This window comes from Barbus barbus (genome assembly GCF_936440315.1).
Source record: "Barbus barbus genome assembly, chromosome: 24".
Lineage (NCBI taxonomy): Eukaryota > Metazoa > Chordata > Actinopteri > Cypriniformes > Cyprinidae > Barbus > Barbus barbus.
In genome coordinates, this window is record NC_136752.1 from 21,013,818 (window position 1) to 21,029,604 (window position 15,787).

At 35.2% G+C, this 15,787-nt stretch overlaps 1 protein-coding gene across 1 annotated transcript; it reads left to right on the plus strand.

Moving 5' to 3' along the window:
• Positions 1-2,277: 2,277 nt before the first annotated feature.
• On the plus strand, positions 2,278-13,604 carry LOC306843438 (protein Niban 1-like). Its single transcript, XM_079374944.1, has 14 exons — positions 2,278-2,402; positions 6,286-6,416; positions 6,528-6,659; positions 6,753-6,867; positions 7,236-7,400; positions 7,489-7,604; positions 8,597-8,701; positions 9,003-9,165; positions 9,833-10,020; positions 10,115-10,258; positions 10,352-10,462; positions 10,540-10,647; positions 10,780-10,891; positions 12,456-13,604. The coding sequence occupies exons 1-14, from the start codon at positions 2,351-2,353 to the stop codon at positions 13,376-13,378; spliced, it is 2,565 nt and encodes an 854-aa protein (XP_079231070.1). The 5' UTR covers positions 2,278-2,350; the 3' UTR covers positions 13,379-13,604.
• Positions 13,605-15,787: the final 2,183 nt, after the last annotated feature.

Below are 15,787 nucleotides of genomic sequence, written 5' to 3' on the forward strand. Positions count from 1 at the left end.
TCTTTGGCTGTTTTCATTGATGAATTTTCCTGTTTATTTTAGGAAGCTTGTTTCTATGACAACTTGTGGATAAAAAACAAGAGTTTCATCTAAATGAAAAGGGTTGTTCCAGGTTTGATGATGTTTTTTGTGGATTGCACTGAGGCTTTGACCCATTATGGGCTTACAGTGTTCGATTAACCATTCTGTGCTGACAGTGATGCAGTATTTGACAGTTATTGTTTGGTTTTTAAATTTTTAATCTCTAAAGATATTTCTAAAGAGCCTGTCAAAGGATTATATTGATCTTCCTTTATCTGATTTTCTATTCCACTTCATTTTTTTGTTTTTTTTTTATTACATCTTTTTATGAACATTTCAACAAACAACATGCAACAAACAAACAAAAAAAAAACAAAAAACAATCAAACAATGCCCATCTCTTACAATGCTAGTGAAAAAATAAAATAGTAAATAAAATAAAATGCGTTATTGCATACCAAAACTCAAAATATTGCTTAACGAGACATCAATATAATCCAGGTATGGAGTCCAAACTTGAGGAAAAGCTTCAGTAGACATATGAATAAGACAGGTTAAAAATTCTAAGGGAATCATTTCCTTAATAATCTTGTGCCATCCTTTCAAGGATGGGGGTTTGTCGCTGATCCAAGTTAACAATATATTTTTCCTGGCCGCAAAGGCTAGGATATCAAATAAACGTCTGTTGAATTTGTTCCGCAATTGTCCAACTGGAAGACCTAAAATCAAAGACAATGGGTCCAACTGTAGCTCACGTCCAAACATACGGCTCATGCAAACAATAACTTTTGACCAATAAACTCTAATAACAGGACAGTACCATAATAAATGGGTATAATTTCCCACCTCCACCTTACATTTAACACACAATGGTGAACTGCTTGAGTCAAACTTGCTTCTAAGAAGGGGTGTAATATGCAATCTATGCACAATCCTAAATTGAATAGCTTTGGCCCTATTGCAAATAGAGATCTTATTTGTCTGACTCCAGACCCGTTCCCATTCCTCCTCTGTAATGGTCAATTGAAACTCCCCCTCCCATAATCTTCTAAGCTCCTGGGTGTTCACCACTTCATATGAACAAAGACTGATATAAAAATATGAAATCTGCTTACATGACGGGGGATTCAGCAAAATCTTCTCTATATCTGACATGGAGGAGTTACTAATAAGAGTAGTGCTTTTAAAAATGTAATCCCTGATTTGAAGGAATCTAAAAAAATTAGATCTAGGCAGTTTATATTTTATAACCAAATCTTCGAAAGACATTAAAGAACCTTCATCCACTTCATTTTTGCTTCAGTATTTTACCTGATTACTACAACATGAATAAAATATTTCACACCATAAACTGTATCTTTCTTATGAGAACTAATACACATTGAGAACACTGTTGGTGAATCACAAACAAACAAACAATAAATCAAATTTCCAGGTCACATTTTACTTTGAAAACAACAGAAAATTGAGAATACATTTAAGACTATTAATAAACACACTTTTTTGAATGTACATTAGATTATCATTTTCATAGAAATTAAGCACATTTCCCTCATTACCATAAACCACGTTATAAAATTTAATTAACAAAATTGAATTTAGGGAGACATGCTTTATTGTAATGAAAATGGAAAAATGGGCTTTATTCATTTTTTTAAATTCCTTTCATATTTGGGGTGAAAAAAGACTTGGATTTGTTTACCGGTTTTATGTGATTCATTCACAGTCCTGTAGAAAAAAGTCTTTAAACGTAAATTAGTGCCACACCAGTTTCATTTGCATAGTACAATATATAGACCTCCCTGAAATGTACTAAAATGAACTTACTGGTATGTTAATTTGAATAGAAGCTGTGGTTATAGTCCTTAATGGGATCAAGTCTGCCTAGTATGTCACAGGTATATTGTATTTCACAAAGAAGGTTGTAACAAAACAAACCATGATTTTTTTTTTAAATACCTTGGATGATAACTTAGTTATAACCTGACAGCTTTGATCACAGCTCAGATGCTCTTGCATATTCACAAAGAAGACTGATGTATAAAGCACATATCACATTGTTTTCATGAAATCAAAGGATCTGTGTCAAAACTTAGTGAGCTCCCAAGACTGCCTTTAGGGGCATCACAGGCTGTCTGTCTGGTTAGGCGGCTCTTTAGGTTTTAAAAGACAGCCCTTGAATGTCCCGGTGTGACTGTTGCATTCGTGCCCCTCCCACCGTCCTGAAATATAACACCTGCTTTCAGATTCTCCCTCATTAGTGAATACAGTGACACAGAATCATCTTCACCAGAGCAGAGGAGAGCTCACCTGAACTAAGCAGAGCAGTATGGGAGCATCACCCAGTTTACTGGATGAAAACAAATCCAACTACATAAAAGGTATGTGCTGTAGGTCATTTTAAGTGGTTTTGGAATTTACTTTAAAAGAGTTTTGGTGTGGAAATAGCAGTAAAAGTTGTTTGTACATTAATGATTTATTTCATGTTGCCTCTACATAGTTAATAATAATAATAATAGGTTGTTCAAAACTTTTCCCTATACTGCAATGATATGGGCACAGAAAGAGGGTGGATGTTATTGAAGTGCATGAGATGTTTTCTATAGTCCTACACTGCATGGCCTCTCTAATAGAAAAAGATTCACATTGAATTTGGACTTGTAAATGCCTCATTGGAAAATTACTATTATTAGTGTCAGTCAGACAACTGTAGTACTCAACCTCCACAGCTGAAAAGGCAGAAACCTGTTTGTTTTCTTCTTCTGGGCATTGAAATGATATGGGTGGAGGTTTTGTGGTGTATGTGTATGCGTGTCAGAGAGTGTAAAGGATTAAAAGCAGCTCTGCTATTTGCTCAAATGGAAAAACACCTTAAAGGGATAGTTCACCCAAAAATGAAAATGCTGTCATCATTTACTCACAACTCAAGTAGCTCCAAACCTGTATGAATTTCTTTGTAAGAAACAAAATACTATGGAAGTCAGTGGTGCCCCAGAACTGCTCTGTTTCCTACATTCTTCAGAATATCTTCATTTGTGTTCAGCAGAACAAAGACATTCATACAGGTTTGGAACTACTTGAGTTGTGAGTAAATGATGACAGAAGTTTCATTTTTGGGTGAACTATCCCTTTAAATCTGGCAGCTGAAAAAACATGCTGAAAGAGCATTACAGTACTGAGGGTGTTGTTGAAATGTGTTTTTAAACTATGTTTCAGATGTTTTTTCATTCATTCTCAAAACTGATTTTTAATGAAAGGCTCATTCTCAGGAAACAGGGCCATTTGTGCCTGAAAATGTCTAGCGATCAAAGACAGATTCTGCATATTTTCACTCCCTGAAAATATTAATTTCAATAAAATTAGATTTAATGGTGATGTTTTTCCATCTCACAAAACAATCAATCAATTACGTGACTTTATATTTAGTATCCTGTTGATTATGAACACAAATGGGACACAAATGTGACCATTTCCTGTGAATGAGCTGACAGTAAACTCAAGTTCTGTGCTTTCACACCTAAGAAGGTGAAAAGAGAGTGTGTGGTCAACAGCTGCTCATTGTCAAGGATGTTTACAAAAAAACTCTTAAACTGTTCAGGTGTTTAGGAACATTCCCCTGTCAACCTTGTACTCTTGTTGAAGTGTAATAATGTCTGCGTGGAGGTATGTTCATACAGAACTGGCTTTGCAGGTCATGCCGTGTTATAACGTCTATGGTAGGCCAAGAATCTTGCAGGTCAGAGCTCAAGAATTCAAGACATCTCAAACCACAGTTCCTTCCAAAACAATGAATCTGTCTCTAACGAATAAATCAATAGATCAAGGAAGACTGCATGAAAAGATATACTGTACACTGCAGAGACAGAAAATAATGATAGAGCAGCTCATTACCAGTGTTGGGGGTAACGCATTACAAGTAACGCGAGTTACGTAATAATATTACTTTTTTCAAGTAGCTAGTAAAGTAACGCATTACTTTTTAATTTACAAGAAAATATCTGAGTTACTTTTTTCCAATTTATTGACTGATATACTGTAGTCCTATACTAAATGTGAATGTGCATTAATTCATCTCACTCGCAAAAAACAGATTTTTATTCTGTCTTTTATTTTTATTCTGACTTTTATTAGTCAGTATTCAAATTCAGAATATGACGCAAACCTGCAATAATTAAATATGTTAAACAACACAAATGTATCTAATCCCATTTTATTAACCAATGTCTTTGCTGCTGACCTTTTATTATCCAGTTCATCCATATTAATAAGCAAAAATGACTTTAGATAAACTAACAATTGTGCTTCATTGATTTTTATTGCTGAAGAGTGTTGAATCTTCTTCTCCTGCGTTCTACTTTACAGACGTGAATTTACTTTTCCTTCAGCCTGAGGTTTATTCATTACACTTTTTGGTGTGAAAGGGCTTTTACATTTGCTATAATTAGAACTTCTTGTATTAAAAACAATCAAGCCCTTCTCATATTTAAAAAGTAACGCAAAAGTAACGTAATGCATTACTTTCCATAAAAAGTAGCTAAGTAACGCAATTAGTTACTTTTTTAGGGAGTAACGCAATATTGTAATGCATTACTTTTAAAAGTAACTTTCCCCAACACTGCTCGTTACAGTGCTTTCACTCCATTGTGAAATATGTTGGAAGTGAATGCCATAGCTCTCAGCTGTCATCTAAATTTAGTTGCATGTTATGTAATGCAAGAATCTGAAAATGTATAAAAAAAATTCACACAAGGAATTTAAGAATGTAGGAACACCCTCTCAGAGTGAACATTCTGGTTTGGGTGTCAAATCAAAAGTCCAATCAGTTGCAGAGAAACGATTAATTACACATACTATATTATTATCACTGCAAAATGTTTATATCAAGGCAAATGCTCTTAATTTTTCTCACTCAAGATTGGCAAGATATATTTTACAAATATAGTCAAATGTTTGTCATGAATTTGTCATTTGTCATGAATAAAGCAACTTATTACTTAATAAATAGATAAGGGGCAGTCGTGGCCTAGTGGATAGAGTTGGACTTGTAACCCGAAGGTCATGGGTTCGAGTCTCAGGTCCGGCAGGTGGGGGAGTGAATAACCAACACTCTCTCCACCCTCAATTCCAAGACCAAGGTGACCCTTGAACCCCCAACTGCTCCCCGGGCGCCGCAGCATTGGCTGCCCACTGCTCCGGGTGTATGTTCACTACTGTGTGTACACTTGGATGGGTTAAATGCAGAGCACAAATTCTTTCCCTTCCCCTTTAATAGTTTGAGCAAATAAGTGTCATTTTTGTTCTTAAAAAAAAAAAAAAAAACGGTTTTTGAGGGGGCGAGTGAGTCAGAAGAGTGATAAGTTGGTTTTCATGCTGTAGACCTGCATTTATTTATTTGTTGGTGTTTTTAAATCAATTTAATATTAATTTTCATTTTATGTAACCACTATGCTTACCACGTATATGCTATATTGACCAAAATGGAACTTTCCATTTTAGAATTAAGATTGTATAGTTATATAACACTGACAAGAATGAATATCTTCTGTTCACTGCTGTATTGTTTAGCTAATTTTGTATGTGGTACTGGGGAAAACACAATGTTCCTTTGAGAGCTCTTTTGAGCCTCATTTAGACAATCTGCTGTGCATTTACTCCCCACTCACCTCTGGACTGTACCTATTTTGTATCAGATGTTATTTTTGGCAATCAGTTTCCTTTCCTCTAATTTTTGATTTGTGCCCGCTGTGCTGCAAGCTGTTTTTATATGCTGGACTCATTGATGGTGCATTCTTCTCCAATTGAAGTGCTAATTAGAATTAAAGAGAGAGTTTCTTTAAGTTGTTGATTATCTCACGAAACAAGGTAACACTTGTATAATAACAATAAGGTTCCATTAACATTAGTTAACGTGAAATAATTATTTTCATGTATTAATCTTCGATAATGATAATATCAACATCTATTAATACATTAAACACATTAAAACTAAAAGTTGTCTCTGTTAACATTATTTAATGGACCTGGTCCTGATTTTTATTACCTAACGTTAACAAAAATTAATAAATACTGCAACAAGTAGTGAAAGGAAATGATAGGCTGGCTAATGTAACGTTACCTAAAATATGGCATATTCAGTGACTTATATCCCTATGTTTCTTCCAGCTGTAGCATGTAATAATATCACGTAACTGATAAAAAAAAATTTGCAACTCCATATTAAATGTCTGAAACAAAGTTGTCTTTGTTTTTTGTCTTGTCTTGCAGGGCAAGTAGACCAAAAATTTAAGGAATTTGCACCGATTTATAGGAAACAATATTCTCTGGCTTACCTGTCCCAGATCCGAAATGAACTTGAGCAACGCAAAGAGGAGCACACACAGCTTCTCAAACAACGGGTAGGAATCCGATCTCATGGATAGATCAACTCCATATAAAGACATATGTATCATTAAGTCAATGATCATTTCTTCCTCTGAGATCGACTCATTATATTTATTTTTACCCAGGCCACTCCGGAGCCTGGAAGAGTGTTATATGAGGAGAATGTGCAATGCTTTGTTGACAGCAGCAGGAAGTGGAAGGATAGATATATAGTAATCCGTGCCAATTATGTCATGGAGTGCTACGAGAGCTACAAGGTATGAGGCATCATACATCATCTAACAATGAGCTTTTGCTGTCTGAGGTGATGATAACGTTTAGCCCATCATCTCTTACCTGCTTTCTTGCAGAGGTTTTTAAAAGGCTCCCCTCCACAACACAGACTGATGCCTACAGGAGGCACCATACTGTCTGCAGAAGAGAAATACATGGAAATGATTAACCAGTGCTGCCCTTGCACTAACAGTGAGTACAATTAGAGTACATGCACATATTTTAAGTGAATAAATTTTACACACTTATTCAGCCATTAAATTAATACAACTCCAATTGAGTGTCCTGGCCTGCTCTGTAGGATTAAAAATAAAGATAGACCATCTTTCAGTATCGATTTTACAAAGTTAGTGTCATTATTCAAAGTTTTTTTTTCTCATCTGGAGTCAGTGTAATTGAATCGATAATATTACTGTCTAATATTAAGTCTTATAAACCTCATTCATTACTAATGGAATGATAAATGTTACTTTGTTTGCAAAATAAATTAAAAATTACCCCATTTCTTTTTCCTTTGCATCTTGATTCATCCATGCATTACATGGTGTGTTGTGTTGCAGATGTCCAGGAACATTTCGCACCCCCTGTGGCGGACATGCCAGGACAGTTCCCAGTTTATCTCAGACTTCCATACCGCCGGGATTCCTATTTCTGTTTCCAAGATGAGAAATCTCAAGTTGAATTCATCTCCATTTTATCTGACTGTGTTCGCCACCAGAACAAAGGTAACACTTTCACTGTTATGAAAGCACAGTAGGAAGGTGTAACCCAGTGAAAGCTGTAGTGTGAAGAAATATTTGGTCTATTCAACAGATTTTCTCAAGAAGAAGACATGTGAGGTTAAGGCTTTCCTCAAAGCCATTCAGCTCTATAGGCAGGAGAAAGGCCAGTATGAATCATGGGATATGCTCATAGGCAGTGATGTGCGGGTAGGTGTCCTTTCACAATAAACAACATGGCTATCATCGTTTGTTGATCTAGTATGACATGGAATGTTCTAGCTGTTTTAATGTAGAACAATGTGCTAAAACAAAATCCTGTTAATTGACATGTTTTGTTAGTTTGACAGTTATGACGATGTTTATCATTTCTAAACGGGCAGAACCAAACAGGATCATTCTCTGGTTTATTTGGGTTTTTGTCCTGAAGAATTGAATGCTTTTCTCACTAAATGGCAGATTTGAGTATAAAAACACACCTAAATTATTTCATGTTGTATTATACACTCCCACATTCCCCAAAGCTACAATTCACACGCTGTTACATCAGGGCTGATTACTGTGTGGAACCTCAGTAGTGCTGCACACTGGCAGTTTCACTCTGTATAGTGAACTATCAATACATCACATACGTCAGTGCGTCTCACACATATTAGATAACTTGGTAGTACATCATGTGCCATGAAGTGTCCTGAAGCTCAAAGTATTAACACTGTTGAAATGAAATGCACAGCATTTTATTCATCAATATTAATGAATTAAGCTGTTTGACGACCATAAACACATACAGTGGGAGTTCATTCTTATTTTTTGTTTGTTTGAGTTGCTTATATAAATTAAAGTAGCAATTTAAAAAGTAAAGAAATGTAAATACATTTTTATTTGTTCATAATAAATTACCATATATATTATATAACATATACATTTTATACATGCATACATTTTATAATATAGTATTGTTGCCTGTAGTCACATTTTCTGTTCATTTAAATTATTTTATTTGGATTGTGTTTGAGTAATGGCTGAAGGCAGGTCAGTGACTGATTTGTGGTTATAGGTAAACAGATCATTTCAGTCTAGTCTGTGGTTTAAGGTTACTGTGGTTTAGCAATTAAGAGTTTGCGCTCAGTGTTTGTTCAGCTATGTTTGTGTGTGTGTGTGTGTGTGTTATATTTCTGAAACTTGTGTGTGTTTGTATTTAGGGTCTTGCTAATCTGTTTATGGAGGACTCGATGCCCTTTCTAGAGAAAGAATTGGAGCCATGTTTGAAGAGCAAGAGGGCAGACAAGAGGAGAGTGTGGTTTGCGGTGCGTTTCTTTCCTATTTTCTGCTACAGATAGATTCCTATTATGGCATTGGCTTCCCCCAGAACCTGCCCTTGATACTCAAAACTGGGGTGTGATGTTGACATACATCTAGGATGCCCCACAACCAAATAGCTTTAGGACAGGAAGGCCAGAAATGCCCCTGGTGTTTCCTAAAGGATGGAACAAACCAGAAACACATTACATTCCATAGCTGTGATTACGGACATATCCATCACTGAAAAACAAAGAATGATTAATGTTACTGATGAATCACCCTTGACCCCAACCATTTGTCTTATAGACGGTTGAAACCACTTATTTCCTGCTGCAAGAGCATCTATTTGAAAGGATGAAAACGCTGAAGCAGGAATGCCAAGAGATGGTGAAACAACAGGACATGCTCATGCGCTCTGATATGGACCAGATCACCAGCTCAAGAGCTTTCCTGGAGGCCAAACTCAGAGGTACATGATCACACTAAAAACAAGCCCGCTTCTTGCTTTTAAGAGCAGTTCAAAAAAGAAAGAAATAAAATCTCTCACTGGCCAAATGTCTACTACTACATAATGTACACCTGTTCAAAAGGTTTTAAGGAAATAATACATTTATTCAGCAAGGGTGCATTAAAAGTGAGATTAAAGACATTTATAATGTTACAAAACATTTATATTTCAAATAAATGCTGCTTTAAAAAAAACTTTCTATTGATATCCTGAAAAAAATGAGCATAGTCTCTACAAAAAAAAAATGAAGCAGCACAATTGTTTTCTGTATTTTTAAGAATAAGATGTTTCTTAAACACCAAATCAGCATATTACTATGATTTCTGAACAATCATGTGACACTGAAGACTGGAGTTAGAATATATTAAAATAAAAAACAGTGATTTTAAATTGTAATAATATTTCACAATATTGCCATTTTACTGTAATCAAATAAATGCAGCCTTGGTGAGCATAAGATACTTTTTTTCAACCCAAAACTTTTGAACGGTAGTGTTTGATGTAAATATTTATGAAAACCTCACAAAATATATATTTCTTTTGCATGTTCATCAGTGAAAGTTAATGTGTTTTTGGTCCAGTTACTGTTGTCTAAGTACTAAATTTTCTTCTCTTCCCACATGGTTAGCCATGGTAACTGAGCCAGCAACGAAACACTGCACAGAGCAGGTGCAGCCGTACCTGCCAGACATCTTGGAGGAAGTGATGGGACCCATAAGCCTGGGCTTCACAGAGGCCCGGGACTTAAGCGAGGGCATGATGGAGCAGCTGTGTCAGGACTTCCAGGACGCTGAGCAGAGGGAGGAGCTCCGACATGTGAGAAAAACTAACAAATTTACAATTAATCACCATAAAAACTCCTTATGACTTGAACTACATTTAACTGTAAGCTCTTTCTCTCTCACTGAAGGCTTTGTTTAAGATGAGCAAGGCTAATTTACAGAGCTGTTATGAGAAAGTGAATGGACTGGCAGATCACGTCCAAGAGCTACAGCAAACTTTCAACTATTGCATTAAAGGTCTGGTGGACAGCACACAGATAGACTTAAAACAGGTAGCCAAAACTGCATATGCAAGAAGCCAACTCTTTTCTAACTTTCTGTGACTGATTCTGATCCAAAATGTGTCTGTTGTATGATTGTTTCAGCTGATGGAGAATACAGAGTACACCTTTGAGCTGCTTGTGCGAAAGGCTCTGGAGGACCCATCGGTCAGTCTTTCGATGGCTATGCAAAAGGCTTCGAACAGGGTTCTGAAGGTAAACATATAACTTTTAATTTACAAATACAGATGTCTGTGTTAGATTGCTTGATTTAATTTGTCTTTATCCTTCAGCAATTTGATTATGACAGCAGCACAGTGAGGAAGAGGATCTTGCAAGAGGCTTTGATCAACATCACTCTACCCAGCATCAAGAAGCACCTGGCCCCATCCTTCAAAGAGGTACATTTGAGATTAGTTGCATAATGATAGATAAACAGCTAAGTAAATACAAGAAGAGAAAGATTTAATATATTTACCATTGATGGTTTATATCTTCTAATAATTGTGTCTTTTCTCAAAATGCACTTTTAGGAACTACCTAAATTTGAGCAATACATATTTTCTGATTATACAAACTTCATTAATGTGGAAAACTTGTATGAGGACATTATCCAAGAGATACTGGAAAAAGACGTCAGCATGGGTATGTCACATGATCACAGCAAGGCCTCTACACACTGCCTTTGCAAAAATGTTATTGATATTAGGGTCATTATAACAGTAGGTATAATTCACTGAACTAAAAATAAACTTGTGCATTTTTAGAACAAGAATTATGTTAGCACATTCATATACAGTGGCCGCAAAATGTTTTAGAAATAAACATGCATAGATGTCTTTGTATTATAACAAAATATCAATCCAAATTTTTAAAGAACTTTTTTTTTTAAGAACTTAATACTTTTATTCAGCATTAAATGGATCAAAATTGACAGTAAAGACTATTACTTTGTTACAAAACAAATTCTATTTTATTGGAGTGTCTATTTACACTAAGAGCCTTGTTGGCAGAAGCTATTTACACTAACTCCGCCCACCAACGTGTGATTGGGCAAGTCCACATTACAAAAGACGGTTGTGAATCATCAGTTTCAGTGGCAAAACGTGTTGTACTTCTTTTGATGCGAAAGCACGAGTTCGAATCTGCCTTTTGCCAAACTTTTTTTCTCCTTTTTCAAATTTCACATCACATCAGAAAAGCATTTATTTGCAATAAAAAATGAAATAATCAAAGGAAATAGGAAATAATCAAAAAGTTGAAAATAAAGTAACAGTTAGGTGTAGGGAGGGCTTTAATGTCCCATCCATTTAATAATTTGAATTAAAATTTACACTCAATAACTTATTGCATACTGATTTATAATGTACTACAATACTGAGGTGCAGATAATTGCCACTATTTGCAATAAGTAGTATAAATAGCAGAAAATCCTGCTATTTTAACAGTATAAATAGCATCTAATTACTATTTACACTTAGTGCAAATAGCCGCTGCCTTTAAATAAATGCTGTTCTTTTGAACTTTCGATTAATCAAATTATTCTGAAAAACTGGATCAAAGTTGCCAGCACAACTGTTTCCAACATATAATAAGAAATGTTTCTCGAGTAATGGCTGCTGAAAATTCAGCTTTGCCATCACAGGAATAAATGAATAAATTAAGTTATTTTAAATAGTAATGGTATTTCAAAATTTTGATCAAATAAATGCAGCTTTGATGAGCATAGGACTTTTTTCAAAGAAGGAGTCGCAGAATCGAGTGCTGAAAATAGAATTTAACGCAGAATGTCACAGAATTTATTTAGCAGAAAATGCACATACACAGCACAGTATTTCTGGGAAAAACAAATTATATAAATAAATAATAAATTAATTAGAGATGCTTTTGATTATTAATATTTAATGAAACCATTAAAAATGTAACCCAGAAAATAAAATGGGAAAAAAAAAAAAAAACATTTAAATTGTAAATGTTTAAATTGCTGTTTAATATTCAATTAATTAGACATGGATTTTGGATTAAATTTAACCATCAAAACAGAGTCTAAAAAAAATTTAAACAGAAAAAATTGTCAAAATGAAATTTGGAAAATAAATACAACACATTTCATAGGGCCCTATTAATTATTACTATATATTATTATAATTAGCTTTAAGATTTGCTTAAAACACAATTCTCAAATCTGATTTGTGCTTCTGATTGGCAGTGGTCAAAGAAGCAGCCAGCAAGAAGAAATTCAACCTGTTCACAGAGAGCAGATACAATTTCAGTGTGTCCAGCTTATCCTTCACACCCCCAGGATCCGCACCCAGCAGCCCAGGACACTTAAATACCTCCCCAAGACTGCGCACACCCATGCCGCCCTCCCCGCTGCTGGGCAATGGCCTGACAGCAAACCAATCGGTGACTGTTCACTTGTCAGAAAGCCGTGCACTGAACGAAGCTCTGCCTATCATGGGAAAAATAGATGAAGGAGAAAACAGAATACTCTCAGAGGAGAGCAGTGATGATGTATTTGTCACTGCTGAAACATCAACCTTGGATACATCAGCTGAGACTAAACTAGAACTCACCAAAAATGCCATGGAAGCTTTGGTCAGTTCCACTCCCATTATTAAGGTAACGGAAGCTGTAGAAAGTGCTGGTAGTTGCAATTCACCAACAGGAGGTGATGCATCTTCTTCAGACTTTGCTAATAAACCCACAGTAGTAATCAACTCGATCTGTATGAAAAACTCTGGCTCTGATGATGAGCCTGCTGAAACCGAGGACAATAGTGAGGAAACCATGAAGACAGAAGATTCGTCAGATGATCCAGCCCAGGTTAAGGCACTAATACATAAAGAAAGCACATATCCGATCGCAGTTTGTTTGTCTATTCAAGATGCAGAGGATGGAGATATCTACAAAGAGTTCACAGGCAAACAAATCATGGATCTTTCAGAAAAAGCTTTAGAATCCCAGTCTTCTCCAAACCTAGAGGATGAACCCATGCCCCTGGACTGTGTGAGGGAGATCCGGGACCTGGTAGTGGAGGTTATTGAAATAGAGGACGTGGTTCAGCCTTCCAAAGACAATGGAGAAAAAGTTCAAGTTCAAATGTTCGAGGAACAAGATACTGTAGTTTAAATTTCAATGACCATGTCGGGTCAGGATTTAAAACTTGTTCACCCCTTAATTTTTTTGTATTAGGAGACAAATTGTACATTTTGAAGTTGGTTTCATCGTTGTCCAGAAGGTAATATACACTACTATTCAAATGTTTGGGGTCAGTAAGGTTTTTTTTTAAGAGAAATTTATACTTTTATATTGATGAAATTGATGAAAAGTGACACTAAGAACAGTAACAATGTACAAAAAAAAAATTCAACTTTTTATTCATATATATATATATATATATATATATATATATATATATATATATATATATATATATATTGTATAAAAGTAGTTAAAGATAATTAAATGTTTTTCTAATAAGGATTATTTGAATAAAATAAATGTAATATAGATAATCTTATTTCAATATTGTTTTAAGCTAATATGTATAAAAGTACAGCTTTGTTAGCATTTTAATAATATATGAAATCTAAATTGTAACAAATATTGAGTTTGGAAATGAGTGTCCTTGTGAATCTTTATGAGAAATCCTTCAAAAATAAATATGCCATTTTTGCAATTTCGGAAGTTTTCAATCTTCACAACATGAGTAAAGTTTAAACAATAAGGGTCTTGTACATTTCCCCAAAATGCAAAGCTTTGTCAAAGTTTGTCATGAACCAGGGATGACTGTTTACCGTAGACCCACAATGCAGGCCTGGACAGGTTTGTTTTCCATGGAATCTGGATCTGTGACATATCTAGGGCTGGGTATCGAGTTCGATACTTTTTAGGCACCGACCGAATTGCCTCGATACCACCGAGTATGGAAAAACGTCTTGTCGTTCGGTACCAAATTTCGATACCTAAGGGGTTAATCTCGTTAACGTCAGTGAGCCAATAAGCCTGCAGCACTAGGTGTGTTTGACTAGAAGTGACGCGGTGCTGATTGATCAGTGTTTGACATCCGCGAGAGCAATTCGAAAGCGCACGGAGCAGTCTGCTCTCTATATCGCGCAGTTTCGCTTACTTTACACAGACTGAAGCTCGCGTGACATTTCAGCGTCTGCCGTCTCACTAAATGAGGACATAAACACATGAACAACAGCTCCAGAACTGCTCTGAGAGTCACTTCATGAGCATTTTACCATTTGATTTGAGTAAAACTTGCGTCATATCATATACACACAGAACTGTAAAGGTATTCCCGGAAACCCGTCAAAATAAAAGTTCGGTTTAACTCGGAAGACACTGCGGCAGAAATAAATTAATATTGTTCAGCAGAGTGTACATACTGCTACTACTAGGCTACTACTACTATTAAAATTATTAAAACTTATTTAATTAATGATCACACAACATTTCTTCCATGTTTTAATTTTAATAGTAAAATTCTGTTTGCCAAAATAAATAAATAAAGTTTTATTTTCCATAATTTAAAAGAAAAATGAAATTAATGTTGTATGCCTTCATTTGAAAACCAGATACAGAACACAGAATTTCTGAGGAAAAAGAAAGCATTTCATAAGGCTGTTTTAAGAATAAATTTGAATAAATTAAGTAGTAGTTAGTAGTAGTAGTAAATAATTAGACATACTTCAACATAGAATTTAATAACAATAAAACATATTGTGAAAGAAAATAAAACATCCACTTATGAAAGTGGATAAAGATTTTAAATTTCTTGAAGTCTTTAACAACCTAGAATAAATGAATAGAAATGATGATTCTGTCTGAGCTATGCGTTTTAAAACGAGCACGCACTAGTGTAAACTGAAAACTATTTGAGCTTTATTAAAATTATTTGTACTTGATTTATTGTGTTGGCTATATTTTGTTCCTTTGTGCAGTGCAGTGGCTCAGGAGATGAGTCTTTGAGTCTGTATACATGTCAACAAGCTGAAAAAAATAAAACCAAAGTTTTTTGAGATAATGTAATCTTGTTAAAACGGTTTTCATAAAATTGGTATCGAAAAATGTATCGTTCAGGAACCGGTATCGAACTCAAGGTATCGGTATCGATATCGAACATTTTTGAACGATACCCAGCCCTAGTATCTACAGCGAGCTGCTGTTTGTTGTTATGAACAAACGTTGAGTGAGACAAATACATTTGCCACATGTGCACCGCAGGTACATTCAGCAGAACCACTGAGATCTGTGTTATATGGAGACAGTCACTCCAGATTCTGATCTGGGCATTTGGGTCCCTATATGACATCCACATTAACAATAAGACAGTGTATGAATGCATAAATATGCATAACCACCCTTTTAAGGAATGTCTGAATGATGGGAGTGAATTATTAAGAATGAATGAGATGCACGGCATTTCACTACAATCAGTGAAAGTAAACAAGGTAAGCTTTTGCTGAGCTCCTGCTGTGCTAAAACCCAACTATATGCAAAAGATTTCTATCAAAGTAACATACACAAGGA

Coding starts and splice junctions, on each gene's coding strand:
- LOC306843438 (XM_079374944.1), top strand. CDS start 2,351: ATGGGAGCATCACCCAGTTTACTGGATGAAAACAAATCCAACTACATA. Junction 6,868..7,235: donor GTGCTGCCCTTGCACTAACA/GTGAGTACAATT, acceptor GTTGTGTTGCAG/ATGTCCAGGAACATTTCGCA. Junction 10,021..10,114: donor AGAGGGAGGAGCTCCGACAT/GTGAGAAAAACT, acceptor CTCTCACTGAAG/GCTTTGTTTAAGATGAGCAA.